Genomic DNA, 20,936 nt, shown 5'->3' with positions numbered 1-20,936 from the left:
ACTGGCTGTGATGGTTCATACTGACTGTCAACCTGATTGGATTGACACAAAGTATTGATCCTGGGTGTGTCTGTGAGGGTGTTGCCAAAGGAGATTACCATTTGAGTCAGCGGGCTGGGAAAGGCAGGTCCCCCGCTGTTAATCTGGGTGGGCAGCTGCCATCAAAGCTAGAATATAAAGCAGGCAAAAAAAAAATGCAAAAAGAGACACTGGCCTCACCTCCCAGGCTACATCTCTGTCCCGTGCTGGATGCTTCCTGCCCTCAAACATCGGACTCCAAGTTCTTCAGTTTTGGGACTGGGACTGGCTCTCCTTGCTCCTCAGCCTGCAGATGGCCTATTGTGGGACCTTGTGATCCTGTGAGTTAATACTTAATAAACTCTTCTTTGTGTGTGTATATATATATATATTCCATTAGTTCTGTCCCTCTAGAGAACGCTAATATACAGCCAAATCGCTCCCCAAGGAGATGGTGCAAATTCACAGCAGTAAAATTGAAAATGGATAATGAAACCAGGAAAGCAAACAAAGCAGCAATATCACCCGGACGTTTTAAAAAACTTTTAATGTTGAGTTGACGGGAAAACAAAAGCTGAAAATACTAAATACTAGAAAATGACCATGATACCAACTCCCCATGAAAGAACCTGAGAGCTTGCAGTACACAGATGAAAACTTAGAACCTCGCGTGTTTACAACATGAAGCAAGAAAGAATGAAGATAAATGGAATGAACATTCAACTCAAGAAGTCATCCTGTGGGGAGAGTGAGTATCACATTAAAACCCCGAAAAGCAGGTGGAGGAAATTAATGCACTGAAAATTGAGAAATGATTTGCCAAATAATTTAAACATTATTTGAGAAAACTACAGTAGACAAAGATAACAAACTAATGACAGCACAAAAGAAGAAGAATGCGAGCTTCTCCATACACTTGGAGGATACGGAAGAATTATAAACAACTACTTTGTTCTAATCTGCACCGTGATATTTGAAAACTTAAGTAAATATGAATGACTTTCCAATGAAGAAGTAGAAATACAGAAAGTTTTTTGAAAAAAAATTCATTTCCCGGCCGGGTACAGTGACTCATGCTTGTCATCCCAGCACTTTGGGAGGCCAGGGCAGGCAGATCACTTGAAGTCAGGAGTTTGAGCCAGCCTGGCCAACATGGTGAAACCCCATCTCTTCTAAAAATACAAAAATTAGCCGGGCTTGGTTGTATATGCCTGTAATCCCAGCTACTCAGGAGGCTGAGGCAGGAGAATTGCTTGAACTTGGGAGGTGGAGGTTGCAGTGAGCTGAGATTGCACCACTGGACTCCCGCCTGGGTGACAGGGTGAGACTCCACCTCTAAATAAATAAATAAATAAATATCTCTCCATCAGAGAGAAACAAAAACCCTTTGCCCCCTCTAAAACACACACACACACACACACACACACACATACACACACACACAGCCCATGCCCAGAAAACTTTAGCCAATCAGATTTTCCACAATAGAAAGAAGAAAATCTACCAAAATGTATGTATGAAGCACAATATTGAAACATATTACATGCAAACATATAACACACATGAATTTGACTTTTGAATATTGACACAATAATCTCAAAGAAAATAACAAAACTAAAGTGTAACACCAAATAAGATTGGATTGAAGGATGATCGATTATATGTCATTATATTTAATTTATCATATTAATAAGTCAAAGTAGAAAACCATAGTCATCATGATGTATCCCAAAAAAACAACTGGTTGAATTTAATACCCATTCCTGACAAATGTTCTTAAGAAAGGAATACATTTTTCATTATTTTATAGATGCAAACCTGTTGTAACCCTCACAAAAGTGTTAGAAGAATAGATACTTTTTTCATGTTTTTTTTTTTTTTTTTTTTTTTTTTAGATGGACTCTTGTTCTGTCGCCAGGCTGGAGTGCAGTGGCGCGATCTTGGCTCACTGCAACCTCCACCTCCCAGGTTCAAGCAATTATCCTGCCTCAGCCTCCCATGCCCAGCTAATTTTTGTATTTTTAGTAGAGACGGGGTTTCACCATGTTGGCCAGGATGGTCTTGATCTCCTGACCTCTTGATCCAGCTGCCTCGGCCTCCCAAAGTGCTGGGATTACAGGCGTGAGCCACCGCACTCGGCCTTTTTCATGATTTTATATATGAAAACCTTTTGTATCCCCACAAAAGTGTTAGAATAATATTTTTTTCCTAATTTTATATATGAAAATCTGTTGTATCCCCACGAAGTGTTAGAAGAATAGATGCATTTTTTCATGATTTATATATGAAAACCTGTTGTATCCCCACAAAATGTTAAAAGAATAAATTTTTTCATAATTTTATATACAAAAGCCTGTTGTATCCATGACTGTATGTATGCCCATATGAATCATGAATTAAGGAAGTTAACATGGCACAGAATTAACATAAGTAGGTAGTTTAAATATATAAAATATTAAAGATACAAATCAATATAAAAATATGAAAACACTATGAAGAGATACAAAAGAAGTCAACTAAAAAAACAGATGTATCGGGCCGGGCGCAGTGGCTCACACCTGTAATCCCAGCATTTTGGCAGGTCGAGGTGAGCGGATCACGAGGTCAAGAGATCGAGACCATCCTGGCCAAAATGGTGAAACCTTGTCTCTGCTAAAAATACAAAAATTAGCTGGGCATGGTGGCCTGTTCTCTTCTCTGCAACACATGACAACTTTTCCACATTGAGAATTGTTTCCCCATTAAGGCTTCCAAAATACATGTCTCTATGAAAGCTTGGAGAGGGCTCCACTTGCATTCTGTGCTCATCTCATAGAGATTTAAAGTCCTGATATTCGGAATGGGATTGACGTCATAAACTTTCCTCCACCAGAAAATGAGGATATCATCAGTACGTCCTCAGTCGCACAAGCAGGCTAACGTGAAGCTGTTAAAACAGTCATCCAGAGAAAGGCAATTTCAAGGGAATGTCTCATTTTGCCACTGATGATGGTGTTAAAAACTGACTGCTGCACATCACAGAAGCTAGGTTTCCCATGAACCTCTCTATGCATACCCATGTCAAAAATCGTCTGATTTGGGGAAAGAGGTTGGATGAAGGAGTCAGTCATAAATGCTGGGTCTTTCTCATTTCTAAGCTCAAAAACTCCGCCTTCAATGTCAGTTCTGGGTGGGAGTCATCCAAGCAGTCCCCCTGCTGTTGAGGATTCGACACCTTGTCACATCCCATCATTCTCAGGGTATTGATGGGCACAGCCAGCTGGCTTTTTCTGGCATTGGAGTCATTTCTTCTGATTTTGACACTAGTGATAACTTGGAGTGTGTAAAATCGGGTGAACACAGTGGCGGGAACCCCTTGGTTCTTACCCTTTCATTGCTTCCTTGAGCAAATACCTATAGGATGCCACCTGTGGTGCAGGTGTGTGGAGATGACCTTCTAGATTCTCCAGGATGTACTGACACATCACAAATGCCTCATCCTCTCCACCCTTGAGGGGGCCAACCATGAACGTGGATGTTTAATTGTTTAAGGACACTGCCAGTCCATTCCCCATAGAAGTTTCGCAAATGCCCAGGACTTAAATGATGTCTCAGATCTGTTTCCTAAGAGCCCTACAAGCTTTCTGATTATTGCCAATCTCTTAGTTGAAAAATGATGTCAAATGGGCTATCTTCGTAAAATCATCTGCGTTCCATTTCTGGAAAACATTTGAATTGCCCTTTGTTTTTATATGGGTGTTGGGTCCTTTTCTTATTGACCTATAGGGACTGTTGACGCCTTAGTGAAGTAGGTGGCAGATACTCTTTTTCACTTAATCCTTAGTCTGGTGAATCTTCAAGGGCCGAAAGCTGGATTAACCAGCAAGCCTGGCCGCTTTGCTGAGTGACCAATGACACGTTATCAAGTTACAGGGTGGTGTTTCTAGTCCTCCCCAATGAATCATCAAGAAGTGTCTTTGAGGTGAGATTCTTCACACTGACTAACTTTAGAATAATAAAAAGAAAAAAATACATTAAATCTGTTCTCATTCTATGAATAACACTGACATTTTTGTAAGTATTATAACCATACTATCCACAGAAATGGCTCATTAAACAAGAAGCAGAATAGTAAAAAGTAGTAAAAAAAAAAAAAAAAAAAGGTATTTTTTTTAGATATGTCAAATTAGGGCTTATTTAGAAATAAATCTATACTTCCAAGAAATCTGTCAACAAGACTTATTTTTTTGTGGAGGGTGGATGTCTGTCTTTGTAGATGATTCATTTTAATTTCTCATGGACATAAAAATAAACATGATTTTATTGAAAGTGGGTTATTTGAAAAATAGAGTTTAAATTATATGGCTTGTTGGATCATTAAATACCTGGGTAAAACAACTCTGTTTCATTATTTTGGAACTTCTATGTAAAGAAAGTCCTATGATTTGGGGAATGATGATTAAAAAGTTATTTAAGGGCTGGGCCAGGCACGGTGGCTCACACCTGTAATCCCAGCACTTTTGGAGGCCTTGGCAGGCTGATCACTTGAGGTCACGAGTTTGAGACCAGCCTGGCCAACATGGTGAAACCCAGGCTCTACTAAAAATAGAAAAATTAGCCGGGTGTGGTGGCACACGCCTGTAGTCCCAGCTACTTGGGAGGCTGAAGCAGGAGAATCACTTGAACCCAGGAGGCGGAGGTTGCAGTGAGCCAAGATCGCCCCACTGCACTCCAGCCTGGGTGACAGAGCAAGACTCTGTCTCAAAAAAAAAAAAAAAAAAAAGTTATTTAAGGGCTAATAGAACATAGAATAAAATGCTTTATAAATTTTTGAAATAATAGTATTTAGAATAGTATGGTAGTTGCTGGTATCAGAGCCAATCTCTAACTTCTTAAGGAGACAGGCTTCTCTGTGATTTATTCTGCAGTGTTTACTGAGCTTCAATACATGCCAGGCAGTGTCAGTAAACAAAAAGACCCTTGACTCATTCATTCTTTTTAACAAGGCAGAAGATCATTACAATCTGGGCCATAATGTATTTAACCAACCCACTTAAGCTGTGGTCAAGTCTTCAGTGTGCGGAAAATGCGGTACATCTTGTACATCTTAGGAAGTACAGTATCTGGATGTAGGGTCTACCTGGATTTAGAGGAGTATCTGGATACAGAGGAGTATCTGGAAGCAGGGAGCATCTGGACTCAAGGGGATACCTAGCTGCAGGGAGAGTATCTGGAAACAGAGAGTATCTGGATGAAGGAGAGTATCTGGCTGGGAGTATCTGGGTGCAGAAGAGTACCCATCCCGATGTGGCAGGACACGGGAAAGGAAAAGAGCCCAACAAGGACATTTTGGAAATAAAGAGCTAGCACTCCGGCTGGAAATCTGCCTTAAAGCCCTAGAAGAAGACAACTTGGCACCCGTCCTGTAATTTACCACAGCCTTCTGTCACATCCACCCATGGCAAAACATTTAAGTAAAAAAAAAAAAAGTCCTTGCTTTCTAATTTCTTTTTATTAGTCTGATATGAAAAAGAAATATCCCTACAAATGAGAGAAATATTGAAGAAACAAATGGAAGGGCTTACCTTATTTTAATTAAAAAAAAGTCAGGGCTACCAGGGAAGTTTCAGACGTGCTCAATGGACACGTGATTTGTAAACAGCCGAGATTCTGGGGGACGGGGGGGTGCCTCGGTGGGGTGGACATTTGAGTTACGGGGACTTAACAACGGCCAGCCTTTCACATCCCACGGGAAACCGCCCCCACTGGGCCTTGGAGAATGGGGGTCCAAGTGCCTATCCCCCTTTGGATGTAAAATTCATCGCTAGTGAACACCACCCGCCCAGCAACAAGCAAAGCGCGTCGCAAGATTAAAACAAACAATCCGCCGTGAACAGAAGGCCTCCATCTCTGCTCTCACGCAGGTGTCCTTCGGGGAGGAGCCTCAGGCAGCTGTTCTAACCCTGCTGCCAACGCCTGGGCTGTTTCTGCCGACGATCTTCTATTTCTCTAAAAGAGTACGTTGAACTGTGGGAGACAGAGACAAAAGAAAGTCATTCCCTGTTCCCTGAGCACTCACGTGGACACAGTTTCTAAAACTTTCAGGAGCCAGTGGTTTTATTTCTGCATAAGAAAAATGGGCCCAAAACTCAACACGAAAAAGCAAAACCCTAAATCTCAATCAATTCAATCAATTTCATTGAATGATGCCATTCATAAAAAAAAAAAAAAAAATGGATACTGCAGAAAAAGCAGAAGGAAAACGGCAGAAGGCAATTTCCACTAACGACGTCACAGAGACACTAACAAATGCCTATAACTTACCAAATGGAAGAATAAATCTTCTAAATGAGAGTGTGTAGTTTTTATTGATTTGCAACGATGCTGGGCTAACATTTTCTGGTCCATTCATGTAAGTTTTGGCAACTTTATTCTGCATGTCAGTCTTAAAAGTATTTTGGAGGGAGAAGCTGGGATTTGGAAGAAGGAACTAAGAACAATGGTGGCAGAAAACACTGGAATGCCAAGCCCTTCAAGTAACGAGGGCCCCACACATATATACCAATGTACTGGCTAATGAAGCCAGACAACTTCATTACAGTGGGCCGAAGAAATCTTCTGTTTAAGATACAGCTTGTTCTAAACATCTTTCCCTGACTCGAAAGAGCAGTCAACAAGACACTAACTTTCTTTTATTATTATTTTTGAGACAGAGTTTTGCTCTTGTTGCCCAGGCTGGAGTGCAATGGCGCGATCTTGGCTCACCACAACCTCCGCCTCCTGGGTTCAAGCGATTCTCCTGCCTCAGCCTTCCGCGTAGCTGGAATTACAGGCATGCGCCACAATGCCTGGCTAATTTTTTTTTTTTTAAGTAGAGACGGGGTTTCTCCATGTTGGTCAGGCTGGTCTCGAACTCCCAACCTCAGGTGATCCACCCGCCTCAGCCTCCCAAAGTGCTGGGATTACAGGCATTAGCCACCACGTCGGGCGAGACACTAACTTTCTAGAAGTCTCTACCTTTAAAATTGAATGACAGGCACGGTGGCTCATGCCTGTAATCCTAGCACTTTGGGAGGCCAAGGTGGGCAGATCACTTGAGGTCAGGAGTTCAAGACCAGTCTGGGCAACATGGCGAAAGCCCCGTCTCTACTAAAAATAGAAAGAAAATTAGTGGGGCATGATGGCGGGTGCCTGTGGTCTCAGCTACTCAGTAGGCTGAGGAAGGAGAATCACTTGAAACTGGGAGGCAGGGGTTGCAGGGAGCACAGGTCGCACCACTGCACTCCAGCCTGGGTGACAGAGAAAGACTCCATCTCAAAAAGAAAAAAAATTAAAATACTTTAAATCATTTCATTAAAAATACCTCTCATTTGACAGCTGCTATTAAAAATAAATGCTGCATCTCTCAGGCAAATGAGAAGGTTCCAATGTATGCACAAATAAAACAAAAAAATACATGCACATATATACACACATAAATTTTTTTCTTGCCATTTTCAAAAGTGGTTCTGACGGCAAAATGCCTGCCTTTTACCCCGAGAAGCTTCTCACGAATTAAAGTCTCTTCTTAACCACATTTTCCACCTGGCTGAGAGGATTTTTAGAAGGTGATAGCAGGCTGGGTGCGGTAGTTCACGCCTGGAACCCCAGCACTCTGGGAAGCTGAGGTGGGAGGGTTTCTTGAGCTCAGGATGGGCAACCTAGTGAGAGCTTGTCTCTACAAAATAAAAAAAAACAAATCAACTGGGCATGGTGGCGCACGCCTGTGGTTCCAGCTAATCAGGAGGCTGACGTGGGAGGATCCCTTGAGCCCAGGAGGTCGAGGCTGCAGTAAGTTATGATCGTGCCACTGCACTCCAGCCTGGGCGACACAGTGAGACCCTATCTCTAACAACAACAAAAAAAAGTTGACAGCAAAACTTAACAAGTTATATTTCAGGAGACGGACTTTTAATTCCCAGTGCACACCAGCCAGCTGTGGACTTCCCGACGATGCACCAATCGTGTGCCACTTGGAACTTTTTTTTTTTTAAACAGTCTCACTGTGTCGCCCAGGCTAGAGTGCAATGGCACGATCTCGGCTCACTGCAACCTCTACCTCCCAGGTTCAAGCGATTCTCCTGCCTCAGCCTCCCAAGTAGCTGGGATTACAGGTGCCCACCACCACACTCAACTAGTTTTGTATTTTTAGTAGAGACAGGGTTTCACCATGATGGCCAGGCTGGTCTCGAACTCCTGGGAAAACTTCCTTAATATTTTGTTAAACAGAGACTTAGGCACATATAGGTCTTCTCTGAAGGCCCAGGCCCTAGGAAGTTTACACATTCATTGTCTTTTGAAAGTATCCCTCAAAAGCAACAAGACATAAAAGAAGACATTCAAAGCCATGCAACCAAATTTGAGAATGTGAGCAGGACAGCAAGATGGGAGAGGATGGAGAAGACAGAATGGGAACACTGGCCACGTGTGCAAGCCGCCGTTCCTCGTCCTTCTTACCAGCTGGCTCTGCATTGGCATTCCGGTGGCTCTCCATGTCCACCTCCCCTTGTTCTGCTGAAAACAAGAAGAAAACACACAGACAGACTCAGTGCAACAGAGAACCCACTCCTCAAAATACACACAGAACATTTGGGCTTTCCCAAGGTCGACACTCCCATTGCTTGGATGAGGGCACTCAGTTCTGAACTCCAAGGCCCACTGGGAACATGGAATCTAACACTCATCTAAGTGAAGACTTTGCCAGTATTTTTTCATGCATGGCACAGGCAGAGATGAACTTCAACAGGGTAATCCAAGCAGCTTCATTTTCCTCTATTTTAAAAGTTGCTTTCTTCTCCCTAAACACTGAGGAACACACACATGGAAGCTCTTTCTATAAAAAAAAAAAAAAAAAAAGTACGTGCATCTATGAAAATAAGATTCTTATTTATAACTGCCCCAAACTCATCAAACAAATGCAGACGGCTGGGCTCATGCCTGTAATCCCAGCACTTTGGGAGGCTGACGCAGGTGGATCACTTGAGGTCAGGAGTTCGAGACCAGCCTGGCCAGCATGGTGAAACCCTGTCTCTACTAAAAAATACAAAACTTAGCTGGGGGTGGTGGCGTGCACCTATACTCCCAGCTACTCAGGAGGCTGAGGCAGGAAGATCGTTTGAACCCAAGAGGTGGAGGTTGCAGTGAGCTGAGATCACACTACTGCACTCCAGCCTGGGTGACACAGCAAGACAGTCTCAAAATAAAAATAAAAATAAATAAATAAAAATAAATGCAGAGGCTGGGCACGGTGGCTCACACCTATAATCCCAGCACTTTGGGAGGCCCAGGAGGGCGGATCACGAGGTCAAGAGATCAAACCCATCCTGGCCAACATGATGAAACTCCGTCTCTATTAAAAATACAAAAATTAGCTGGGCGTGGTGGCGTGCACCTGTAGTCCCAGCTACTTGGGAGACTGAGGCAGGAGAATCGTTTGAACCCAAGAAGTGGAGGTTGCAGTGAGCTGAGATCGTGGCACTGCACTCCAGCGTGGGTGACAGAGCAAGACTGTCTCAAAATAAAAATTAAAATAAATAAAAATAAATGCAAAGAATCTCAGCAGATTAGCATCTTTTCAGTACCTGGGGAAAGGGGACTTTCTTCCTTTACCCACCTCCACCGATCATCCTTCTCAGGTTGAATTGGCTCTCCTGTCCCCCCTTCTACCTCCCTCAGAATGCAGAGAGGTGAGTGAGGACTCAGACCACTAAGAGCTGCCCTAGCCGTCAAAGGACAAGACAGCCAAGGGGTCTTGTGTACCCGGTTTTCTTCCTCCTCCAGCATTTTTTCCCAGTCTTGTTTCTATTCCCAAATTTCTTTTTTAATTTATTTATTATTATTATTTTTTTTTTGAGACAGTCTCGCTCTGTCACCCAGGCTGGAGTGCAGTGGCGCCATCTCAGCTCACTATAACCTCCGCCTCCCGGGTTCAAGCGATTCTCCTGCCTCAGCCTCCAGAGTAGCTGCGATTTCAGGTATGCACCACCACGCCTGGCTAATTTTTTGTATTTTTAGTAGAGATGGGGTTCCACCGTGTTAGCCAGGATGGTCTTGATCTCCTGACCCTGTAATCTGCCCACCTCGGCCCTCAAAGTACTGGGATTACAGGACTGAGCCACCGCGCCCGGCCCTCTATTCCCAAATTTCCATTAAAAAATGTTTCAAACATGCCGCAATGCAAACAGGGTCGACTCCCCAAATGTTGTCGGTGTCGCTTCTTTATGGACCCACAGCATAAGCCAACAGAATTGGAAACGCGTAAGAGATGCACAGATCAATAGGTATTTATTTATTTCCAGTGTTGGGTGAAGGAACACCCACGTTTTCAACACAAAGGGAAGCAGCAGAAGCTCATCCAATCTGTGGCCATGCGTTTCCCACTCACAAAGACCGTGCTGTTTGTAAAACGGCCCCATCTGTGGTTCAAATGCCTTCGTAAAGGAACACGTCTGTATGGTGCAGGAGCGTAACTTTTTTTTTTTTTTTCTTTTTGAGACAGAGTCTTGCTCTGTCGCCCAGGCTGGAACACAGTGGCGCGATCTTGGCTCACTGCAACCTCCGCCTCCAGGGTTCACGTTATTCTCCTGCCTCAGCCTCCCAAGTAGTTGGGACTACAGGCGCCCGCCACCATGCCCAGCTAATTTTTTGTATTTTTAGTAGAGACGGGGTTTCACCGTGTTAGCCAGGATGGTCTCGATCTCCTGACCTCGTGATCTGCCTGCCTCGGCCTCCCAAAATGCTGGGATTACAGGCGTGAGCCACTGTGCCGAGCCAGCAGCGTAACTTTTAATGACAGCAGCAATGACAGCCTCGCCAGTTTTACTACGTGAACTCCACAGTTTCAACTGTTCTCCCCTAACCACTAAATGACTCCCACATGAAGAGGCCAAATTCTTTGATTTAAGAAAAAGAGATGAAAACCCCCCAAAGAGAAAAACATTTGAAACGATCCGGAAATGTTCACCACAAACGTCATTTGTTCTGCCAGTGGCAAGTTGTCAACACGGGTGCATTTTGCAGCAAACTGTCCTGGCTAGAAATTGAAAACCTGCATTCATTTCAGAGGACAAATAATTTCTCCCTCTCCCTTCATTGGTTAAAAAGCATAAAAGATATTCTTTTTATTGCTGTAATTTTATAAAACACTACATAAAAGCTGGCAAGTTTTAAGGAGGGGAAAAGTCCATTGAAAAGTATAAAGTCTCACAAGGGCAAAGTCCATCTGGGGCAACAGTTCCAACATCACGGACCTCTCAGGAGGAGAACTGGTCTCATGAGATGCTCTGTACACCCCCACCCATGTACCCTTCCTGTCAAAACTTAGACCAAGCACGCCACATCTGACAAGTCAACTTCAAACAATTCGTGGTGCTTTCCTTTCAGGCTAGAAATCATCTGTAGCTATTAGAACCATTAAGCAAAGCAATATGGCTTTAATGGGTCCCTATGCTTTGTGAAGATATATTTATACACACACACACCATGCACTTGGGGCCAATCCTGAGACCATACATCTGAGGATTACTGTCTAGCAGTGGCTAATCTTTAAGCAGTGTTAGGACAGACACTCTGGGAAACATGCAGGACATTCTGGACTCAGTCCTGTGGTCACTGGGGGGCAGCTTTCATTGCATCAGACTTGAGACACCTTGGGACACATCCTTCAAAGAGTAGGGGGCTGTAAAGGTGACCTCTGTGAGAAGGTGACCAGACCCATGTGGGTCAAGGTTTTGTGCCCTCACACCATACAGTGCCCCAACAGAGGAGGATCAAACCATCCGTGCTCAGCTAGAACTACGGCTCAATCATAAGGGAGGCTGTGCTTCATTTCCACAAGAGGGCAAATAAGAAAAGTAAAAGAAGTAAGAAAAAATTAAAAGGAATATGAAAAAAAGGAAAATAAGAAAAAAAATCAGAAAAGTCAAAGAAATAAGAGGAAAAGAATGAAGAAAAACAGAGAAGAAATAAAAGTAAAAACAGAAAAATAAGTAAAAGAAATAAGATAAAAAGAAAAAGCAGGCCGGGCGCGGTGGCTCACGCCTGTAATACCAGCACTTTGGAAGGCCGAGGCGGGCGGATCACCTGAGGTCAGGAGTTCGAGACCAGCCTGACCAACATGGAGAAACATTGTCTCTACTAAAAATACAAAATTAGCCAGGCGTGGTGGCACATGCCTATAATCCCAGCTACTAGGGAGGCTGAGGCAGGAGAATTGCTTGAACCTGGGAGGCGGAGGTTGCGGTGAGCCAAGATCGTGCCATTGCACTCCAGCCTGGGCAACAAGAGTGAAACTCCGTCTCAAAAAAAAAAAAAGAAAAAGCAAAAAGGAAAACAAATAAGAAAAAAGAAATAAGAGAAAAAAAAATAAGAAAAAAGAAAAAGGGCCAGGCACAGTGGCTCACACCTGTAATCCCAGCACTTTGGAAGGCTGAGGCAGGCAGATCACCTGAGGTCAGAAGTTCAAGACCAGCCTGGCCAACATGGAGAAACCCCGTCTCCACTAAAAATACAAAAATTAGCTGGGTGTGGTGGTGTGCGCCTGTAGTCCCAGCTACTCGGGAGGCTGAGGCAGGAGAATCGCTTGAACCCAGGAGGTGGAGGCTGCAGTGAGCCAAGATTGCACCACTGCATTCCAGCCTGGGCAACAGAGTGAGACTCCAATTCAAAAAAAGAAAAAAGAAAAATGAAAAAAGAAGAAAAGTAGGAAAAGAAAAAGAAATAACATATAACAAATAAGAAAAGTAAAATAAATAGAAGGAAAAGAAGTAAGAAAAAATGAAAAGAAAGAAAAAAAGAAATAAGAAAAGTAAAAGAAAGAAAAAAAGTTAAAATCAATTACACTGAAGAACAAGTTGGTGGACTTTGGAAACGGAAGGAAAATCCAGGTACAATTTGTGTGTTTCAGGGACATGAGAGAATCCAAGGAAGGCACCCGCAGAGGCTCTGTGCTCAAATGTGTGAATAGGCACCTGACCACCCACCAATTCCCAACAGGCCTTAGAGTGTGAAGATCAGGAGATGTTTAGGTGATTCCTCAACATATGAATTTTGTTTTTCTAGGAACTAAGATGTGCACCTGTTTGGAACACTGATCACAGAAAGAGTTAAGAACCGCTTCATAGGAAGTGCAGTGAGAAATGCAAGCCAAGGGCTGAAAAGGTTGAAGATTTAAAAATCCATGCATGACCTGGAAGGTCAAATCCTTAGGACGTGAGTGAGCTTAGCCTAGGACACTGCAGGGAAGAGGGTGGCCACCCCGGGCCCATTTGTTCCCTTGGCAGGGATGGACTTAGGGACAAAACTCATTAAAACATGGAAGTCACTGCCCCGTTTCTGTTAGATTTCCATTTAAAAGAAAATATCTGCATTTCTCTTCATTTTCTGAAGCTCTTATGCAGAAATATGATTTGCTATAATGAGCTTCTGTGCATCAAGAAAGGCAAAAGCATATGGAACTGAAGGCAGAGAATCTGCCATGTGATTGAGAATCCCATCATGGTGGGAATTTGCCAGCAGGGCGAGGGGAGCGGTAGATGGAAGGGTTTGCTTTAAGGCTGCGTCTTAGCAGATAAAACGATTACGGTCAGGACGCTCCGCAGGCCTGGGCTGGGTTCTCTGCTCACCCCTAGGTCTTCAGCCATCTGAAATGGAAGGTTGAAAAAGACAAAAAATAATAATAAAAAAAGTAAACTGGTGCTGGGTCTGCTTTTGCTGTGCACTGGGGATCCCAGCAGCAGGGAAGTGTTAGAGAGAGCTGCTCTGAGCAAGGAAGTAACGGGATAGAGGCTCAAAGTGTGAGAGTGGGAAGTGGAAACCAAAATTAAGGAGTGGAGGAAGGGAGAGACAGAGGAAGGCAGGGAGGGAGGCAGGGAACAGGGAGAGCAGGAGAGAAGAAGGAAGGAGGGATGGGGGGAAAGAGGGAGGAAGGGAGGAAGGCAGAAAGAGAGGGAAGGAACGAGGAGGGAAGGAGGTTGGAAAAAAGGAAGCAGGGAGGTATGGAAGAAGAGAGGGAGGAAGAAGTGAAGCAGGGAGGAAGGAAATGAGGGAGGGAGGGAGGAAGAGAAGGAGAGAGGGAAGGAGGGAAGGAGGGAGAGAAGAAAGAAGGAAGGAAAGAGACATGTAAGAAAAGGAGAGATGGATGAAGAGAGACAGAAAGAATAGAGAGAAAAAAAGAAAGGAAGGAAGGAAAGGAGGCAGGGATGGAGGGAGGAAAAAGGAAAGAAGGAGGGAGGGATGGAAGGAAAGGAAGGAAGGAAGAGAGAAAAAAAGAGGCACGTAAGAAGAAAAGAGAAGGAAGAAAGGAAGACAGAGAAAAGGAAGAGAGAAAAAGGAAAAAAGGAGGAAAAGAATGGATGGAAGGGAGGGAGGAAGAAAGAGGGAGAGTTCAAGAAAGAATGAAAAAGAGAGAGGGAGAACTGAGGGCAAAGGAAGAAAGAGAAAAGCAGGGAAGGAAGAGAGAAAAGAAGGTGGGGGGAAGAAAGGAGGAGGGAAGGAAGAAAGGCAGAGAAGAAGAAAGAGAAAGAAGGAGACAGGGAGAGCCAATCGCCCATCTTGCCAAAGCCTCAAGAAACCCACTGTGAGCCCAGGACCCTGGTAAACAGAGCGGCAGGACCAGCCACCACAGCCAAACGACAGCGTCCTGAACACCCCGTGCCAGCCACGGAAGCTGGGCTCTGTGGGAAGCAGTCAGGCTCCGTGCGGTTAGTGGTCTGAGCCAGGTCCTCCGCAAAGCCAACACACCCAGATGCAAAGTCACAGATCTCGAGTGCATGAGAGAAGCAGCTTAAACAGGCCCCTTCATATCAACGTGGACAAAAATCAGGAGAAGCCCAAGCACCACAAATTCAAATCTGTAGGAAGGGAGGAAGGGAGGTTGGTGCAAAAGTAATTGTGGTTTTTGCCATTAAAAGTAATGGCAACATAGCAAGACTGTCTCTACAAAAAAAGGTAAAAAATTAGCCGGGAGCCACCACACTCAGCTATTTTTTTTTTACATTTTTTGTAGACACGAGGTCTTGCTATGTTGCTATTACTTTTAATGGCATAAACTGCAGTTACTTTTGCACCAACCTACAACAGACAGAGCCATCTGATTCCACAAGGAGTTTCTAATCTGTGAACCCCAAAATATAACACTGCGAAGCTTCTCAGTCAAACTATATCCAGTCACAGGATTTGATGAAGGCATCTCCTTGTTGGAAAGATGCGGAAGACTCACCTATGTACCCACTCACCTGGGACTAATTTTAATACAAATTTAACAAACACCACAAATTTCAATGCAATGACACAGTCCCGGAAAATAAGCCTGTCTGGTAGAATAACAGTATCCCCAAAACTGGGCATGGTTTCTTTTTTCTTTTCTTTTCTTTTTTTTTTTTTTTTGAGACAAAGTCTCACTCTTGTCCCCAGGCTGGAGTGCAGTGGCTCGATCTCGGCTCATTGCAACTCTGCCTCCTGGGTTCAAGTGATTCTCCTGCCTCAGCCTCCCGAGTACCTGGAATTACATGTGTGCACCACCACACCTGGCTAATTTTTGTATTTTTAGTAGAGCCGGGGTTTCACCATGTTGGCCAGGACGGTCTCAAACTCCTGACCTCAGGTGATCCACCCGCCTTGGCCTCCCAAAGTGCTGGGATGACAGGCATGAGCCACTGCGCCTGGCCCATGGTTTCTTGAAGGACCAGGGCATGGTATACTCATATCCTTCTTATGAAATCTCCAAGCTCCCCATGAACCTATGGGGTTGCCAGATCTCAAAATCACCATCCCGGAAATTGAACCCATAAAGCGAAATCCTGCCAGAGGCTGAGGGCTCTGACATCTTTCGTTTTCTGGATAACTCGATCCTACATTGCAATTCCATGTCTACTAACAAAACCATGTCACTGAGATAAACATTAAACTCATTTTATAATTCAGTTATAAAAACCAAGCTGTGAGTGGGATGCAGCTGGAAAGGTCCTCTTTTGAGGTAGGGTCTTGGTATTTATAGAATAGTGCCTTGTTTTCATTTTCTTTTTCTTTCTTTTTCTTTTTTTTTTTGAGACAGAGTCTCGCTCTGTTGTCCAGGCTGGAGTGCAGTGGCACAATCTTGGCTCACTGCAACCTCTGCCTCCCGGGTTCAAGCAATTCCCTGCTTCAGCCTCCCCAGTAGCTGGGATTACAGGTGCCCGCCACCATGCTCACCTAATTTTTGTATTTTTAGTAGAGTCGGGGTTTCACCATCTCTTGCTTCTCTTGTTATGCTTTATTTTCTTTTTGGCCCTTTGTTTTGTGCATTTACAAAAGGCCAAGAAAATCAATCCCCAGACAACTAGAAAGCAAAGCAGGAATTGAAAGTTGGACCTTCTGTTAGTTTGGCATCAGAATAAAAGACTTTTGAAAATATTAGAAGAAAATTAGCCTATAGCATCTCAGTAGTATAAAGTGAATCTTGGACTGCCCTAAGCCAATTCTTTAGAATGGATGCTTTTTTAAAAAACATCATTTTGGGGGCCGGGCGCGGTGGCTCATGCCTGTAATTCCAGCACTTTGGGAGGCCGAGGTGGGCGGATCACAAGATCAGGAGATCAAGACCATCCTGGCTAACACGGTGAAACCCCGTCTCTACTAAAAATATGAAAAATTAACTGGGCGTGGTGGCATGCGCCTGTAGTCCCAGCTGCTCGGGAGGCTGAGGCGGGAGAGTCACTTGAACCTGGGAGGCGGAGGCTGCAGTGAGCCGAGATCGCACCATTGCACTCCAGCCTGGGTGACAGAGCGAGACTCCATCTCAAAAACAAACAAACAAACAAACAAAAAGTTATTTTTATTTTTTATCTAGAGACAGGGTCTCTGTCTGTCGTCCAGGCTGGAGTGCAGTGTTGCAATCATGGCTTACTGCAGCCTCCAATTCCTGGGCTCAAGCAATCCTCACACCTCAGCCTCCAGAGTAGTTGGGACCACAGGCAGGCACAAGCACGCCCAACTAAGTTTTCACATTTTTTGTAGAGATGAGGTTTTGCTATGTTGCCCAGGTTTATCTTGAACTCCTGGGCTCAAGCAATCCTCTTTCCTCGGACTCCCAAAGCGCTGGGATTACAGGTGTGGGCCACCACGCCGGGACACATTTGCTTTTGTTCTTGAAAAATCTAGGAAAATTGTTTCTACCCAGTGAGAGCTTTCATTGTTCATGCCTGCCCCACCTCCTGCAATGAAAAAAGGTAATGCTTCCACCCAAGACCAAGACCCAGGGGTCAGGGGGCAGAGAAGGTAGAGGAAAAGTTGGTTTTCCTTTTCCCAATTCTATTTCCAAATTTTTGACAAAATCAAGTCTATTAAGCCTCCTGGGTGCTTTCCCAAGTTTGTGTGTCTTCGGATGTGATATGGTGAGCCTCTGTGTCCCCACCCAAATCTCATCTTGAAGTGTAATTCCCATAATTCCCACATGTCCAGGGAGAGACCAGGTGGGGGTCGCTGAATCATAGCGAAGGTTCCCCCGTGCTGTTCTATGATAATGGGATGGTGCCTTATGTCCCCTTCTGCCATGACTGTAAGTTTCCCGAGGCCTCCCTGGCCATGCTGAACTATGAATCAATTAAACCTCTTTCCTTCATGAATTATCCAGTCTTAGGCAGTTCTTCATAGCAGTGTGAAAACAGACTAATACAGGATGTGAATATGAAATAGCATTACAAGATCCCAAAAGTTCCTACATCTGCACGCACAAGGTAATAAACATCCTTTGCAACTCATGAATCCAATTTGGGTTGACCTAAAGATTTTCAGAGAATCATCAATCAGAGATTTCATAGTTTAATGCAAAAGCGTTCAACAATTGTCTGGGATTCTAAAAAAGAGGCTGGGTGCTTTGACTCACGCCTATAATCCCAGCACTTTGGGAAGCCAAGGTGGGGGGATCACCTGAGGTCAGGAGTGTCCAACATGGTGAAACCCCATCTCTACTAAAAATACAAAAATTAGCCAGGTGTGGTGATACGCACCTGTAATTCCAGCTACTTTGGAGGCTGAGGCAGGAGAATTGCTTGAACCCGGGAGGCAGAGGTTGCAGTGAGCCAAGATTGCACCACTGCACTCCATTCTGGGCAACAGAGCGAGACTCCGTCTCAAAAAAAAAAGGAGCCAGAGAGTTTGAAATACAATATCTAGAATATTACACACTCTGTCCTGGCAAACAAGCCTTCCTGATCTCTTGGTTGAATATTACGCTGTGAGTTGAACAGTTTCAGAAAAGAAAAAGAAATGTCATTGAAAAGCAAACACAAATTCCCTTCCATTGAGTCCCTACTGTTTTAACCTCTCCGCTACTTGGAGGAGAAGCAAGAGGGGAGAAGAATGTTTTGCTGTTTGCTTTTTTCCAACGTGGTTCTAATCGTAGGTCTCTTATAGGCATCTCCTTGAATGTGGTCATCTGTCCATTTGGGTCCCGCTCAACACTGCCATTCAATCAACCAAACACCAGCTGGGCACCGTGGCTCACGCCTGCAATCCCAGCACTTTCGGAGGTCAAGGCGGGTGGATCATCTAAGGTCAGGAGTTCGAGACCAGCCTGACCAACATGATGAAACTCCATCTCTACTAAAAAAAAACAAAAATTAGCCGTGCGTGGTGGTGCACATCTGTAATCCCAGCTACTCGGGAGGCTGAGGCAGGAGAACCCGGGAGGTGGAGGTTGCAGTGAGCCAAGATGGAGCCATTGCATTCCAGCCTGGGTGACAGAGTGAGACTCCATCTCAAAAAAAAAAAAAAAAAAAACAATCAACCAAACACCATTTTCCACTAGTCCGTCCACCAGGTAGGAGGCAATTGTCTTCCACACACCGCCCAAAACCCCACAGCAAGAACGGGGAAATAAACACGAGCAGCTCATTTAAAGTCTTGAGATCCGAAAGCTGTTTAGGACTCTCCAATTCACGCTCTAAATCATGTTTGTGGATGTCAAATGCTGGAATGATGGGAGATGACGGGGAAACTCCACCCCTACAGTCTAACTTTGTCCACACCAGCATCTATTCAAATGTTCTAGGAATCCCTCTAAAATCTTCAGGAAGCAGTGCTTTGGGTGAATGACATCAGTGACCAAGAATGAATAAGGACTTAAGATCTAAGCAGGGTGAGAAGTTCAGACACCCAGAGGCATGAGGGATGCCAGGGGCTCCTCCATAAAACAGTAGCTGTTGGCCGGATGTGGTGCCTCATGCCTATAATCCCAAGACTCTGGGAGGCCAAGGTGGGTGGATCACTTGAGCTGAGGAGTTGGAGACCAGCCTGGCCAACATGGTGAGACCCCGTCTCTACTAAAAATACAAAAATTAGCCGGGCGTGGTGGCAGGTGCCTATAATCTCAGCTACTCAGGAGGCTGAGGCAGGAGAATCACTTGAACCTGGCGGGGTGGAGGTTGCAGTGAGCCGAGATTGCGTCACTGCACTCCAGCCTGGGCAACAGAGCGAAACTCTGTCTCAAGAAAATAAAAAATAAAAAATAAGAGTAGCTGTCCCCAGTCGATGGGATCCCTGCAAACCACAATGCTTGGTCATGCAAGAGGGAAAGCAAGAGCTAAATATAACTGCCCAGTGATGCATGCACGTTAGCTGTGTTCCAAATAGCAGGGCTTACTTCCCAGCTTCACAGCAGATCCTAAATGATTTAGGGACTTTTGAATACGAGGTCCCAAAGAGCCTGCTGACTGACCTAGGAGGACTGCAATGGTGAGTACGTCCTCCTCCTAATTCCCCTGTAAATTTTAGTCCCGATCCAAGAAACTTCCCAGGTCCTGGGTGCCTGTGGGTTTTCGGTACTAACAGAAAGGGAATCTGCTGTGCTGGCTTTTGTTTTGTTTTGTTTTGTTTTTTGAGATGGAGTCTCACTCTGTCGCCCAGGCTGGAGTGCAGTCGCACGATCTCAGCTCACTGCAAGCTCTGCCTCCCAGGTTCACACCATTCTCCTGCCTCAGCCTTCCGAGTAGCTGGGACTACAGGCGCATGCCACCACGCCCGGCTAATTTTTTGTATTTTTAGTAGAGACGGGGTTTCACCATGTTAGCCAGGATGGTCTCGATCTCCTCCTGACCTCGTGATCCGCCCGTCTTGGCCTCCCAAAGTGCTGGGATTACAGGTGTGAGCCACCATGTCCAGCCTTGTGCTGGGTTTTAACTTAACTCTCCTGGGTGGAGAAAGCACCGTGGCGGCCCCCTGGTCACAGCTCTCCTCCTAATGATGACATTGATTGTGAAAAACAGGGCAGAAATCATCACAGCTAAGTATCTTCCACCTTTGCTCTCTCTCTGCAGGGTAGCTTGTAGAGGCTTTCCTGCAGGACTGTCTCTAACCCCAGCAACAATTCCGCAGCGTATGTACCAACCGTTTCCCACTTTGTAGACGTAAACAACCCAAGCGCTGCAGCAGTGAGGAACTTGTAAACTTTCACACAACCAAACACAAGGCAGAACAGCCCTGGAATCAAAGCCAGAAGGTTCGATTCCAGAGTTTTAGCAGTTTCACGAACCGTCAGCCATCGTGCACCTGTTTTGTGCCAGCCCGAGTTTGGTTTCTGCCTTTTAAAGAAAGCACAGTTTTCCAATCAGCAAGGCATGAAGGAGAGGCACCAGCGGAGCGAGACTTACCATTTTCTTTGAAGCACAGCTTCTTTTTCTGGTAAGCAATGAAGCTAGAGATGGCTCCAGCCACGGCGACGACGACAGCCCCCACAATCCCGGGGATCACACCTGGGGCGTCGGCTGCAGGAGGAAGCACACAGCATCATGATTGAGACACGCACAGTGCAGAGAAAATCCCAGGGGACAGTGGCTGGCAGAGACAGTCAGTCTGAGAGCACCAAGATCCTCAGAACATCTCAGATGCCTGAGCTGACCGATGTGCAAAGGAAGCATGCCAAGAAT

The 20,936-nt window shown here is 44.9% G+C and overlaps 1 protein-coding gene across 3 annotated transcripts in view; it reads right to left on the bottom strand.

The window, feature by feature from the left end:
* Positions 1–5,490: 5,490 nt before the first annotated feature.
* CD99 (CD99 molecule (Xg blood group)) overlaps positions 5,491–20,936 on the bottom strand; it is a 52,986-nt gene continuing 37,540 nt past the window's right edge. The window contains exons 8-10 of one of the 3 annotated variants that reach the window (XM_055267123.2): positions 20,661–20,774; positions 8,494–8,547; positions 5,491–6,024 (exon numbers count right to left, since the gene is read on the bottom strand). In XM_055267123.2, the coding sequence (XP_055123098.1) occupies positions 5,999–6,024; positions 8,494–8,547; positions 20,661–20,774 (194 nt within the window). In that variant the 3' untranslated portion in view covers positions 5,491–5,998. Of the gene's footprint in view, positions 6,025–8,493; positions 8,551–12,856; positions 13,677–20,660; positions 20,775–20,936 lie in introns of those variants that run through there. The other 2 variants (XM_055267122.2, XM_055267124.2) reach the window with 2 other exon arrangements.

Source organism: Symphalangus syndactylus, chromosome X (genome assembly GCF_028878055.3).
Source record: "Symphalangus syndactylus isolate Jambi chromosome X, NHGRI_mSymSyn1-v2.1_pri, whole genome shotgun sequence".
In the NCBI taxonomy this organism is placed as follows: domain Eukaryota; kingdom Metazoa; phylum Chordata; class Mammalia; order Primates; family Hylobatidae; genus Symphalangus; species Symphalangus syndactylus.
The sequence above is the reverse complement of the archived record's forward strand: the minus strand, read 5'-3'. Positions and strand labels throughout refer to the sequence as shown.